This window comes from Zymoseptoria tritici, chromosome 7, assembly GCF_000219625.1.
Source record: "Zymoseptoria tritici IPO323 chromosome 7, whole genome shotgun sequence".
NCBI lineage: Eukaryota > Fungi > Ascomycota > Dothideomycetes > Mycosphaerellales > Mycosphaerellaceae > Zymoseptoria > Zymoseptoria tritici.
The window spans coordinates 2,146,388-2,160,259 of record NC_018212.1 but is presented as its reverse complement, the minus strand read 5'-3'; the positions used below and the strand labels follow the sequence as shown (position 1 = coordinate 2,160,259).

General features: G+C 53.4%; 6 protein-coding genes across 6 annotated transcripts; 4 read left to right on the top strand and 2 right to left on the bottom strand.

Annotated features, from left to right (window-relative positions):
• Nucleotides 1–395: 395 nt before the first annotated feature.
• MYCGRDRAFT_94742 (uncharacterized protein) lies at nucleotides 396–6,568 on the top strand (the record flags this gene model as incomplete). Its single annotated transcript, XM_003850944.1, has 5 exons — nucleotides 396–1,307; nucleotides 1,742–3,134; nucleotides 3,586–3,654; nucleotides 3,722–4,886; nucleotides 5,473–6,568. The coding sequence occupies 5 exons, from the start codon at nucleotides 396–398 to the stop codon at nucleotides 6,566–6,568; spliced, it is 4,635 nt and encodes a 1,544-aa protein (XP_003850992.1).
• A 635-nt stretch (nucleotides 6,569–7,203) lies between these two features.
• Nucleotides 7,204–9,472, top strand: MYCGRDRAFT_94741 (uncharacterized protein; the record flags this gene model as incomplete). The annotated part of the gene is made up of 3 exons (XM_003850945.1): nucleotides 7,204–8,363; nucleotides 8,881–9,204; nucleotides 9,256–9,472. 3 exons carry the CDS (start codon nucleotides 7,204–7,206, stop codon nucleotides 9,470–9,472), a joined length of 1,701 nt encoding a protein of 566 aa, XP_003850993.1.
• A 269-nt stretch (nucleotides 9,473–9,741) lies between these two features.
• Nucleotides 9,742–9,975, bottom strand: MYCGRDRAFT_44748 (uncharacterized protein; the record flags this gene model as incomplete). The annotated part of the gene is made up of 2 exons (XM_003850817.1): nucleotides 9,742–9,915; nucleotides 9,937–9,975. Coding segments are annotated over 2 exons (213 nt in total), but the record flags the coding sequence as incomplete, so codon positions are not given.
• Nucleotides 9,976–11,937: 1,962 nt separating this feature from the next.
• Nucleotides 11,938–12,300, top strand: MYCGRDRAFT_94740 (uncharacterized protein; the record flags this gene model as incomplete). The annotated part of the gene is made up of 1 exon (XM_003850946.1): nucleotides 11,938–12,300. The coding sequence occupies one exon, from the start codon at nucleotides 11,938–11,940 to the stop codon at nucleotides 12,298–12,300; it is 363 nt and encodes a 120-aa protein (XP_003850994.1).
• A 360-nt stretch (nucleotides 12,301–12,660) lies between these two features.
• Nucleotides 12,661–13,062, top strand: MYCGRDRAFT_94739 (uncharacterized protein; the record flags this gene model as incomplete). The annotated part of the gene is made up of 1 exon (XM_003850947.1): nucleotides 12,661–13,062. One exon carries the CDS (start codon nucleotides 12,661–12,663, stop codon nucleotides 13,060–13,062), a length of 402 nt encoding a protein of 133 aa, XP_003850995.1.
• A 340-nt stretch (nucleotides 13,063–13,402) lies between these two features.
• On the bottom strand, nucleotides 13,403–13,789 carry MYCGRDRAFT_94738 (uncharacterized protein; the record flags this gene model as incomplete). Its single annotated transcript, XM_003850816.1, has 1 exon — nucleotides 13,403–13,789. The coding sequence occupies one exon, from the start codon at nucleotides 13,787–13,789 to the stop codon at nucleotides 13,403–13,405; it is 387 nt and encodes a 128-aa protein (XP_003850864.1).
• Between the last annotated feature and the right edge of the window lie 83 nt (nucleotides 13,790–13,872).

Sequence of the window (13,872 nt, the reverse complement as noted above, 5' to 3'; positions counted from 1 at the left end):
ATCTTTCCGTGATGGTCAGCCAGTGTGGAAGAGAGAATTGAAAAGAAGAAGATTTGTGGACGTGAGGCTGGACTAGCACTAGCGTGAAATGCCTGCGACCCGCGGGGTGACTCTTCACTCCAGAGGTATAAAGCTATTGGTGTACTGCTGATGTGTGGATATAAAGCTATTTGCACTGTTATACAACAGTGCTATTGAGGAATGAAATGATGAACTCTAATCAACAGAATCTCGGGACTGAGCTGGCATTTGACCATATGCTCGACAAAGGACTTATCTAGCAATCCACAAACAAGGTGTTAAACAGCGCGCTGATCAGTGCACCAAGCAGTGCATCAAACAACATCTCATCAGCCTCCAGAATCAGCCGAGTCTCGGAACTACCACGCGCTATCATGGGTCGACACAAGCGCAGGTTTGCGGACGATGCACAGAAAGGATCCTTGGCGACTGGAAAGAAGAAGAAAGGCCAGCATCAAGGTCGTGAAGAAGAGATCAAGACCATATTCAAGAACCCAGACGCCACTTCAAGTACCACGACGAACAATAACAGCGAAGACAAGAGCATGACCGCATCTGACGTCCCAGATCTCTCTGCCTCGACCCGAGTCTTCGGCATCTACGAACTCTGCGAAAAGATCTTGATGTTTGCCGACCTCTGCAGCCTGAAAGTCTTCCACGCCCGAGCAATCACACCAACATGTCACGCCGTCATCTGCCGCTCTATACCACTAAGACGGGAGATCTTCCTTCACCCGAAACCCACCGCGCCGACAGGACAGCCAGCTCATCGCAAGATTGTGCATTGCGAGCTCTCACGCAACAAAAGGTTTGCCATAAATGAACCCGAGCATCCCGAAAACCTCAGCCTCGTCTCACGCAACCCATTCGTCTTCGGCGCCACGAACCCGCGGTGGTGCACTGGAGCGCTAAGCCTGTCCCATGGCTTTGAAAGCTACGTCCTTTCCGGCGACACGAACGCCACGATCGAAGCCATGTATCTCTTCAATCCACCGGTCGGCCGCATAAATCTTCATCTTCATGAGAAGCTACTTGCGGAGCAACGAAAGGGCACCCTTTACGCCGAGGAAGATTGCTGGTTCGAGGGACGATACCACATGAACATGACGGACGAAATTCGCTGCGGTCATGGACCCGGGACGGGCATCGAGTGTGGCTCAGGCGAACTGAAGGTGCAGCACTTGGTTCAGGCGTTGCGGAAGTTCCTCGCAGAAGTCGACGAGAATGGGGAGCAGAAGTGGAGGATCGAGGGTTGCCTCGTGCAGTTGTTGGGCAAGATGGAGGTTGTTAGAGACGGGTCGGATGGTTGAGGTTGGTGCAATGGAGACGGCGTGATGAATCTGAGTGCAAGCTTGGCGAGGACGGCGCGCGCATTGCGAAGAGGTCAAAGTGGGTCGGCGTGGGTGTTTGGGCGATGGCCGATTGTCTGCATCGAATGCGGAGAATTCCTGGGGTCATTTTGATACGGGACTTCGGGAGGAATTCACGGCATTGTCTTTGCAGTACTTATGCATTCTTCTTCGTCGTAAAGCAAGAACCACAAACTTGTATCGAGGCCCGGATGAACAGCATACGTAGAGCGAAGCCAGACTGTGATACCAAAGCATATTTCAAGACTCTCGAGGCCGCCTAGCTCAAGGTCGGCCGCTACTCAACATCCTCGTACGTACAATGAGCTCTCGATTCCCTCGTCTGTACTGCCACTCTATCATGCGTATAGGTGAGTACGTTCGGAAGATTTTGGTACCCCAAGTTGAGAAGTTGGTCAGTTACCAGATGTCGAGAAACTGGCATCCTCTCCCGTGCTGTTCAAACCAGAAACATTTCTTCAACTCTCGCGCTCTCGGACAGATCCATTTCTTGGTTCGAATATCTTAGCAAAGCAAAGAGAATGGCAAATGACCGCGGTGTCAGGAGCTTGGACGAGAGCGAGAAGACCGCGGATGACAGCAAGATGTCATCGAACGACTACGACGCAGCCATCGGACGTCTCCGCGCACGCCTTGGTGCCGTCAGGTCAGAGAAGAGGGTAAACAATGGTACTGCGCTCATCGAAAGCGCTTCAGATCGGAAGATCGAAACATCTCCTTCCCGCATCGACAAGATTCGTGGGCCCATACGGCTGGCGAAGAGCGACCTCAACATTCTCTGTGCGCCTGCAGAGAACGACTCCACCTCTTCCGCCCTCTCGCCTACCACTTGTGATCGAAGCAACATGGGCGACGGCATCGGTCTCAGCAACACCATCCCGAACGAAGATCCTCTTGCCTCTGGTCCTTTTCCCTCCACTTCAATCGCCACTGCCGGGAGCAGCGACGCTGCGTTTAGTGCGGGAGTCAGCCTTTTTGACATGGGCATGGCAAAAGATAGCGCATTGACCGCGGAGCTGCCCGCTGCTCTCCGTGTCTTCTGCACCACGGAACTTCTGGAGAAAGTCCTCATCCAGGTCTCTTCATCCCCGAACGACATTCTTCGCGCAAGACAGGTTACACACAAGTTCAACGCGGTCATCGCCAAGAACAAAGACCTCCGCCGCATTATCTTTCTCGAGCGCCAACACGGACCCACGTTTGGACAGCCAGCGGACCGAATTTCCTTCCGCACGGGCTCTCGCCCTCGACCAATGCCACCGGAGCTGACTCTCGTCCAGCGGAACCCGTTCGTCTTCGGACGTATCGACATCCGCTTGCCCACGGGCGCATTGACCCTGCGGCCAAAATTTGAGGAGTACGCCCTCGGCACTTACGGCGACTCCTTCCCGATGATGGATGAGATGTTCGCCACCAACCCTCCCATTGAGATGCTGCGGCTGAACTTGGGCTCGCGGAGGACCGTCCGGCGCTGTGGTTTCAACCGGCAGCTGCACAACACGATGTTGGGAGACTGCGGTCACAGTGTCACCGATCGCGAGGTTCGCAAGGAGGGAGGCATCAAGGTGAGGGACTTGGTTGCAGCTATTGTAAAGTCGTGCAGTCATCCGGCCAACAGGAAAGGGAAGTACATGCTAATCAACTCGGTGGTTATGATGCCTGCGCTCCACGAGGCTGTGGCGGAAGACTTCGATGGGCCTCGTCGATGGTTGAACGAGAGGCAGATTGGGGCGAGGAAGCATCGTGCGCCGGTGATGTTCATGGATTCTGATATCATATACGGCGACGACGACTACAAAGGCGGGAGCGGACGGCAGATTGAGTGAAAGGCGTGATTGCGACGGGTATGGCCTGCGGGGGGGATACAACACTGTGGGTACTTGCTTCGAACTGGCATGCTGAGTTCCCAGGATGGTGGCGAAGATATCTGATCTTGGAGCTGAATGCACTGAGTTGTTCGACAGACGGTCTTGGATTATAGTCGATCGAGTCTGGCCTAGTCACATCTGGCTGCTAAAGCCATGATCATTTGTACTTCCTCTCTCCGCAGCAATTGATACGACCACAAATGGCATCTTTTACATCGATTCTAAGACCTTTCCTCGCCGTCCTGTTCGAGTCAGATGCAGTGAACACCGCAGCAGGTACGGGTCGCCCTACCGTTTTGTGCCGTGCCTATCTCTGTGCTTGCTAGAACGACTCATAAACCTCACGCCGACGAAGCTGGGACCGCCATTCTGCCCCATCTTCTCGCGCTCGACTGGTGAGTCGTGAGCATGATTGGGTACCTGTGATACCGCCGGCTGTCCGATCTTCAACTCTCATTTCAGCCACTTCGTGCGGACACCTCAACATCGACGCCTCCCTTTCGTTCACCATTACCATGGCCAATAAGCGCAACTCTGCCGCGTCTCCGTTCGTGTCTCGCATCGAGAAGAGTGCCCGCTCTGGCCGCCACGCCAAAAAGATCAAGCTGAATTCCAATTTTGCGCCTGCGAAAGACCACTCCTCGACCACAGCTGCGGCAGGTCCCATCCGACTCATTTTGGACGATAGCGAAGACGAGCTGAGCTCCAGCAATGCTGATGGGGACCGCGCTGTCAACGGCAGCAATATCGAGGCAAACGATGGCGTTTCCGCGGAAGGAAACCGTACCATCGCCAGCGACATCAGGCTGAAGGCCAACAGCTCCGCTCCCAAAACTCCGACCAGCAGCCGCATCAACTCCCCTCCTCTCCCCGCATCGCACAACGGCAACAGTGCCGCTCCGGACAACAACGTTGTTCCATCTCCTGTCGCTACTGCAGAAGGCAATACCGGTCCCGAGCTCCCGGCTGGTCACCGACTCTTCTACACCACCGAGCTCTTGGAGAAAATCCTAGTCCAATTGCCCTTCATGGAGATCCTGCACGCCCGAAGGATCGCACACAAATCGAACGCAGTCATCGCCAACAACACCGACCTCAAGCGTATCATCTTTCTTGCAGCTTGTGAAGGTCAAGCCCACGGACACCCACCACTGCGAACACCCTACCACCGCAACCCGAACATCATCGCTTGCGGCTGGGGGCCAAATCCCCCTCCGCTCCCGTTTCCTACGGCTCCCAACTTCAATTTGGTCCTCCCAAACCCACTTCTCTTCCTCCCCTCCGACCGCTACTTGCCCGCCGGTGGCTTGACTCTCCGTCCCTCTTTCGAGGAACACATCTTCCGTCCCTCCAACGCAACGATTTCATTCTTCGACGAAATGTACATCACCAACCCACCCGTCGACCGCCTTGAAGTCGCCATTGGCACACGGAAGAAGGGTGCCTGCGATTTCTTCCTCCGGATTCACAATGTCTCGAGCCACTCACGATGCGGCCACAAGAAGACGGAGATGCTTGTTAAAAATGCGGGAGGAATCAAGGTGTCCGACTTGCTGGCATTTATCAAGGCTATGCTGCCTGGCACTATCACTCAGCTGCAGAACACGGTGGTTATGCTGCCGGACGGGTACGAGGCGGTGGACGATATTAAGCGTTGAGATGGACTTGATCTATGTTTGTTTCGGGTCGCTGCAGACAGTAAGTGTGTCAAGTGAGCGAGATTGATCAAGTCATGGCGGAGGCGCGGACCGAGGAACTGTGAAGCGTGGGAGACGAGGAAGCTGTTGGTTGCTGTAACCATGTTTGCTTAATGCCTTGGTTGTCGCGGACTTTTGCTTTGACTACATGCTGCACCTCTCGTACAGTAAATCAGATCCTTCTTCCGGTTTGAACCCATTTTACAGTAATGCCCGGCAGTGGAAGCCCCTTAGTGAATACAGAAGAAACTAGTGCTATTACATTCTGCTCCGTACTTACGCGTATGTCCATCTATGCGAAAGTCGTATTGTACGGCGGCACGACTCCAAACCGTGCCTCTCTGTCCTTCCTCGAGCTTGTAGGAAGACTCTTAGCACGACTTCACATGTTTTCGTGAACGGCCAGCCGGCCGTCCCGTCGCCCGCTAGCGTGACTTGACCCGTTCAGAACTCCATTCTACGTCTTCTCAACCACTTCTCCCTGCCGTCTTAGCTTCATACTCTGCATCTACCCAGTTGTCAGTTATTGAAAATCGCCATGGCTACGCAGCGCGTCCCTCCATGTCTGAGCGAGGAAAACAAGAACATACAACACAACAGCATGGCACTCACGAGCAGAGAAGCGGAGCGAGACACCACTACACCTTTCACCACCACCAATGCCGGCTATACGCGGTCGAAGTCCATTGCCGATCAAGACGACCTTGCGCCAAGATCTAACGATCCGTCTCCTGTCATCGCATCTTTGCCATTCAGGATTGAGATAAGCCGTCGCTCGGATGGTGGCCACGAGATGAAGACCAGCATCGCCGCAAACAGTGCTTCCTCTTATCCCAATTCCACATCTCACATAAGCATCGAAGCCTTCCTGAGCGATGGTGTTGCCGTGAACAGCGCTGATGTCTCCGAGCATCTCTTGACCTACGGCCCTCCACAAGACAAGAGCAGTGCCGCTCTCTCCGAGTTCACCATATCGAAATCCGCCGCAATCGTCACGTACGCGGTCTCGCCTCCCCAGCTCCCAGCTGGCTACCGCATCTTTCACATTCCCGAGCTGCTCGAGCTGATCCTCATGGGACTCCCTGCTCTCGACGTCCTCCGCGCTCGACGTCTTTCCAATCATTCAAAGACAGTCATCGCCAACAGCATACCTTTAAAGCGCATCATCTTTCTCGAACGCCAGGCCCTCCGCTTCGCCGCTTCCATCGCCTCACCACCGCTCAGACTCGTACGTTTCAACCCACTGGTCTTCTTCTCCACACCAGACTATCTCCCAGCTGAGAGCTTGCAACTTCATTCAAAGTTCGACGAATACATCCTCCGTGCACCCGAGAAGACGACGTCCTTCATCAACGACATGTACATCACCAACCCTGCAATCGACCGGATTCTCGTCAATCTTGGCGAAACGAACAATGGTCGACGGCGTAGCTTCGCGGGTGCTGCTTTCCGGATTACGAACCGTCTGATTCTAAATGAGGGAGGAGTGAAGGTGTCTGATCTGGTGTGGGTGATCAAGAAGGATCTCGGCGATGATATGGGTCGTGCTTTCGTGGTGTCATCGGTCATGCTGCCGAAGGGATACGAAGTGGTGGAGAATGATCCAGCTTGAGATAAGACTGAAGCGGGAGCCCAGGAAGGCGTGGCGAACAGACGAGATGCAGATGAATGAAGACGAACAACAGCTGCGACGTGTGACGAAGATGGCGGTGAGCGCAGTTCGGCGTGCGATCAACTATCGGGCTAATACCGCGAAGCCTCTGGCGGAAGTGTTGGGCAGTCGAGAGAGGGCCCTTGGACGATGGAACAAGAGCCATTTTGCTGTAACCGGATCCCTTGGCTGCTCAGTTGGTTGAAGGAATTGCAGATGCAACGAACAGGACTTGTCATGGAGTTTGATATTGAGCGGGCTTGACGATCAGGGAGGTCCTTGTGCGAAAGTCTAGTTGTCATTGCTCGAGTACTGTCATCATCAAGCTATGAATGATTAATTGCACGTTCATGCCACTGCCCTTTCCAGATCTCAACTAGAATCAACATGAAATCGTGTCGTAGCGATCATGCCCATACTCATGTCATGTCTCCTCCGAAGATGACCGTGAGCACGATCGCGTTCTCGTGATACTGCAAGCTGAGGTCCTGAGCTGCCTGACCGGCCAAGTCTTCTGACTTCTTGTCCACTTCTCCTACATGCCCCAACGTTTCCCAACTTCGACTTATCTTCATCCACACGCAGCACAACACATCATGTTTCGCGAGTTCGGCGCAATGATGAAGGACGCTTTCAACAGCAAGGTTGCCCCGAAGAGCCGCGCAAATACTCGTGCTGAAGAATGGAAGCAAGAAGATGCGCTCGGCCAAACTGCTGCTCTCGCACACTCCGCAGCCACGAATGCGATGACGACCGACCATGCCACTGTCGACGGCAGTAACAGCATCAAGTCTGGCGCTGATGGCGAAGACTGCTTCGTCTCCCGTCACCTGCTCGATCGACCCGACAGCATCGGAGCGCCGCTTCTTGTCTCCCACGAAAATTCCTTCGCCTTTCGCCACCTCCTCGCAAGACCCAATTCCACCGTCCAGCACAGAGATCATGCGTCTGTCCACGGCGCCGTCATCACCACGATCGATCCCATTGAAGAAGACTGCTTCACCTTCCGCCACCTCCTCTCAAGACCCAACAGCAGCAACACACCTCCCGACCTCGAAGCCTCCGCCGGATTCCGACTCTTCCGCATCACCGAGCTGCTCGAGCAAATCCTCCTCCACCTCTCGCCAATCGACATCCTGCGCATTCGACAGGCGGGACACAAGTTCAACGCTATCATCATGAAGAACAAGGACATTCGGCGCATCATCTTCCTCGAGCGAGACAACCAACAAGCAGTCGAGAAGGCGGTGCCACTCAACCTTCCTCCGCCGTCACCCAGGCAGTGCGGCAACGGTCGAACATTCGGCGGCATGACGCCGCGATTCAGCTTCGTCCGTCGCAATCCATTCGTGTTTCGTCAGGATCACAAGTACCTCTCCGCACACACAATGCCGATCCGACCAAAGTTCGCAAGCTACATTCTGGACGGCTCGGGCGAATCCTCTTTCCCTGCTATCGACGACATGTACATCACCAATCCTCCAGTCGAGCGGGTGTTCTTCACTCTTGGCTTGAAGCGTCATAGGGCTCCGCCAATAGTCGGCTCTTGCCAGTACGCAAGGCCAACGCACGGCCGCGGCCCCATGAAGAACTGCATCGTCGAGAAGGTGGGAGGTGTCAAAGTGCGGGACTTGCTGAAGGGCATTCAAGACGGGCTGAAGGAACTTGGTGCTGGAGAAAAGGATAAGTCGGCGTTGTCGCATCTGTTGATCAGGCTGGGTGCCCACCACAAGGCTGTGGCGGATGATATGGACGAGTAGGAGAAGCAAGCATGAGGACAAAGAACCGCCGCGGTGTCACAAATCTTGCGCGTGCTGCCTGACGCACTGCGAATGACTGTTTTTGTTTGCGGTACGAGCACGCAATCGAGGGTGCTGTCATGCCGCGCTGGGTTGCAGAGCATCCTTCAATGCGGCATACTAGGAATGGTAGCCACATATAACACAGCTCATGCACAAAACTTTCTCTTGATGCAACTCTCAATCCCTTCCACCAATCTTCAATCTCGCCAAACCACTTTTCTCGCTTCCAAACAACTTTGAGATGGATATTCCTGAAGACACACCTCTTCGGCGCACCGTTTCGCAAGATTTTGGGTGCAGAAGAACACACGTGATGGAACCCAGCCCAATCTATGCAACTACAAGGGAGACCTTGGAACACATCCAATGTCGCCTCATCGAATCGAGCCATGCCATGGAAACTATCGTACAGAAAATCTCAGCCACGCGGGCACGCGGCGACCACGCGACTGGTATACACTCCAAGAATAGCCATCTCATTCCCATGGACCTTCTCTCCGTCTTACAGAGTGCCGAGTCCCAGGCTACGGATATGATGGCTCTTTTGAGGCGGTGCTGGTCGCAATCGTACCTCGTTCGTACTCTGGTCAGTCCACACCCGGACGAGCCAGCTACGGACGAAATAACGAACACGCATGGATGGGCCGACGAGGCTCTCAGCACCGCGGACTACTACGCCGGCATGATTTGCAATCTGGCCACGATGGACATTTCCGACGTTCACATTCGTGACGCGTTAGCCTCTCTGGGCCATGTGGAGCAAAGATTGGTTGTGGCGTGCTCTGATCTCATGTGGTAAGCGTGCCGCGTTCTCTTTCCTTCAAACTCCGCTAACAGATACTCAAGGAAGTTCTCCAACCTCCTCGCTCGAACGCTGCATTTGGAGACCCGGCGCCTGATCCGTTTTACAGCCGCGAAGACCAATGACAGCATCCGGAATGCACAACCGCATACGCAGCGCCCGCGTCCAGCGGCCGAGCAGGCTAGCCCTGTGCATCTGGCCACCGAAGATGCTTGGACCGATTCTGAATGGTCCCGCCCTGCATCGCCTTCGTCGCCGTGATCATTGATCAGGGTGTGAGCGTCTCGATGTAGCGGACATGTTGATGGGGTTCTTTTTGACATTCAAGCGCTTGCATTCAGTATACAGTGACATGCAGGAAGTCTGCGCCTTGGCGTCGAATTCCGAGAATCTCATGAATCAGCTTATGTCTTCAACACCGGATAACACAAGGTGTTGTTGTCGGATTAAGCTGGTTTATAGCTTATTTAAAAGCTGGCATTGTGCTCTACAGTTCTTGTATATATTGCTTGTCCTTAATACCTGGTGTGCTAGCCCTGTGCAGCGATTAATGCCTTAACCCTCCTTGGCATTGAACTAATCACTTCCTCGATGATATCGCGTGAAATGAGCTTCCACGCGCGTGGCAGAACGTTAGCTAAAACCTCCTTTTGTCTGTCCTTGTTTATAATGTTGTCGATGTGCGGTGCGAGCTCGTAGACCTTCTTTTTTAAGTGCTACTACACGTGTTTAATCGGGTTTATATCCGGGCTATAAGGTGGCCAGCTAATGTGCAGCCAGACCGTGTTGTCGCTTATCTACTGCGTTGTGAGATGCGCAGTGTGCACCGGTGCGTTATCCTGTTGAAAGCACTGACCCTCGTAATATAGAAGGAGTCCTTCTTCGAGAGTCTTGCAGTAAGAACGTGCTAAATACCCTCCGCGTGGACTGTCGGCATCACGCTCCATTATTACAAGGTGTGTGTCCTCGATTTTTATGCTAATTATGCCCTAAACTATCACGGAGCCTTGCTTGCCCTTTGGATACGTTGTAATGCGTTCTTTAGTCCACTTCTCGTATAGGTATCCGAATGCCCAAGCCGTCTCTTTGCCGGTGCCTTTCTCGACTAAACACTCGTCTAAAAACAGCTACCGTAACTAGTCTGTGTTGCGGTGTGCGTACGCCTAAGCGAGCCGGATTCGAGCATGTTTATCTGTGAGCTCCGGACGCTTCTTACAACGCTAGTTTATTAAGCCGTAGTTACTTAGAATCGCTCGAAGAATCCACGCGCTAAGATTCGAGCTACAGCTATCGCGTAGCTGCGTATACGTAAATTTCGGGTCTTTTCTCGCGATTCGAACGACGAGTCTCGCGTCGCGTGCGGTATAGGTTCGAGGGCGGCCGGTGCGTGGTTTGTTATCGAGGGATTGTCGTTATGCGATACGCGTTAAACAGTCCCTTATAGTCGTGTATGGAAGCTGTTCGAGCGTCGCGATCTCGGCGTCAGTCTAGCCAGCCGCATGTCGTCCCCACAGCCTTCCCTTTTGGTCAGGTGTTAGTTCAGTATTAATCACACGATTGTGTGCAATTAGGGCCAGAGGGGTGCGTGGTGTGGCTATCAAGAGCGTGTGGAAGAATGGTGTTGAAAAACGCGATCACGAAGTTCGCGCGCCAAGGCGCAGATTTAGTGCCTAGTACTGTATAGCTCGAACCAATCGCAGCGTGTTTCATGAGCATGTCACCTCACCCATGACGTCTTCTCGACCCAAGCGATCGCACCTGAGTAGGATGAGAGTGGGTCTATTAAGACCGCTGAAGTAGTAGCAGACGAACGATCTGGTCACCGCGACGTTGGTTGAGATGAAAGCTTTAAGGAACAACAGTCGAGTCAATCTCTTGCGGCGAGCGTTCACGACGGTGCTACAACCTGATCTTGGCCTATACGTCAAAGGCGACGGAGTCGAGCAACAACACGGTCATTCCACTAATCTCGTGTGGCCGCATTCACCATACACCCATCTGTCCCTTCGTGTAAGCTGGCGGACATCAAGGGGCCTCATAAATATCTTTCGACTCGTTTCGTCTTATGGCGATCGGGACGGAACATCAATAACAGTGTAGCGTAATATGGACGTCTTGAGACGGTGATACTTCTACGCGACTAAGTTCTTCTTGCCAGAACAGATGGCCAGGTGGCAAGCCCGATATTCCTTTTCTATCAAGAATGTGTTGGACGTCGACATGTGGCCGATATTGACAGCCATATTCAACCTGCTGTTGAACCACACATATAAGCAACCCGAATCTCCCTCATCTCGTCCCCCCGTTGGCTCGTCTCAATGCCATTGGCTTGTTTCGGCGCTTTAGCGGGCTCGGTTCAGGTACGAGAAACTCCTTCCCCCCACAGAGCGTTTGCTCGACAGTGCAATGGTATTGGGTTCGATCCCCTCACACACGTGCAATGGACTTGGGTTCGATCCCCTCACAATGATTGCTTGCGATCTCATTCTTTTTTTGTTATTTTCCCTTGGAATGGGAACAAGGCGACGGTATGGACAAGGATGCCATTGTTCGGCAGTGGTTGAAAGGAGGGTGGTGGTGGCTTTGTGTTTTTGCACAAGGAGCCATTGTTCCAACCGCGTCACAGAGCCATGGTCAGCCTCGCCGAACGGCTGATCACATCATATATATGCTTTTGTCCTGCCACAACGATTGAAACATATCTTTCATCATCTGAACCACTCAATATGACCACCAAGACCAATCCAGCCGGTGCTGCAGTCCAGGAGACTGCCACCGCAGCCACCAGCAGCACTCAACAGGCAGCGTACTACATGCACAACGACATGAAGTTCGCCCTTGCACCCAGCACCCCCCCTCCAGCCGCCGATCTGCCCTTCACCTTCACGCATGTTGCACACGACGGGACCAAGACCACAACTACCTTTGATCCACTCTCGAAGCCTTCTGCTCCGAAGTGGGCTCAGAAGGGCGTAGCTCCTGCTCGTGCTGTCAAGGAGAAGGATGATGGAGAGCGTACTCTTTTACTGAGAAAGAGGGGCGGAGGTCGTGGGAGGGGCGGGAGAGGAGGTCGCGGTGCGAAGCCGTAGAAGGCAACGTCACCTCGGCGACATATGTTGATCTCATAGACAAGTTGAATGAATTATGTACGTTCGCATGACTCGCCATAGTTTCCGTCTCATCTCTACTAGCGGCTGCTATCCGCTTTCCTTTCCTGGTAGCTACTGACGATGCCTTGTCTGGTGATCCCGGATTCATCGCATGCAGCAGCAAACTTCCGATGACCAGGGTAACAGGCTCTGACTGTTTGTTTGCTTCTCACCATCGGGTCGTATTTGTATTGAATGCCGCGGTTCGACTTGAGCCGTTAGGACGTCTGCCTGCAAGACCGCTTCCAATCCTTCAATCCCTTACCAGATATCGATCAGTACAACTCAACTCAGATCAACATGTCACAAACAAGACTCCGCGACCTAGACGACTACTACGTCCGCGTCGGCTATCAGCACCTGGCACTGTCGTTCGAGATCATGCGTCGGCGGTCTCGACTCAATGGCCTTCCGGACGAATCAATGCCCGAAACACTACCCGAAGGCATGCTACAAGCCGAAAGAGAGCCCGAATTTCTCCACGAGCAAGAGCTTGTTCAGGACTATATTACGAATCTCAGAGAAGGGAATGAATCAGCGTCGAGCGGCCTGGAGCCACGCGTCGCCATATTACTCGCGATGTTTGTTTACGAACCCGAGGAGGAGCGCGAACTGTCCGCGGCTTTGCTTCAAGTCGCGGACGACTTCTTGGAGGAGTATCTGCTGATGAGGGAGGAGATCTTGGCGCAGATCGAGATGTGATGCCCTCAGACTTGAATGCGATGGTACAACTTAGTTAGTTTATGAATAGAAACCGGTCAGAACAGGACAATACTAGTCGCGATTCCAAAAGTTTGATCCTTATGCAGTATTCATGATGATTACTCGACCAAAGAAAGACGTTAATGAGAGGGATCCCAACCAGTCCTACAATCTTCCAGTGGTTGACCAGCGAGCTTCCCTTCATAATGCTGCACGATATCTCGAACCAAGAGTTTGCAGGCTACGTACACGCTTTAAACATCAATCTCCACTCCGTCATATCCGCTTGGTCACAAACCGTGACGACTTCACGATGTCCTCCGATCGCACATTCTGGGGATCAAAACTGAGTTCCTCCATGCCCATGGTACCTAAGGTGGCTAGAAAGTCCCAGCACAGCATCCCTCGTCAGGAAGTCGATCGTGTTCCGAACAGGAACGGCTTGCTTGGCACAACCTCGCAAAGCGGCGTGAACGTGGCCGTTGATATCGTAGGGATTGTCGTATGTGCCCGGTGTGTCGCGCAAGTGCTGAAGGGAAAGGTCGACTTCACTTCGAGCTGTGTACCATTCGCTTTCTCCAAAGTAGTCGATGGCTTCTCGGGCCAGGCGTTCAGCGGCATCGGTAGCGTCGTCTTCCTCTGCGATGATAGACCTAGCAGCTTGGGCGTGCAGATATCTGCGGCTGCCCTGAGGGCTCGGGGCTGGCTGTGAGGACGTTGAACCCATGTCTTGCAATGGTAGGTCACTGAGTCTTGATGGGTGCTGGGGTTGATAGTTGACTGGATGCTGAGCGTTGTTGATCGTGTTCA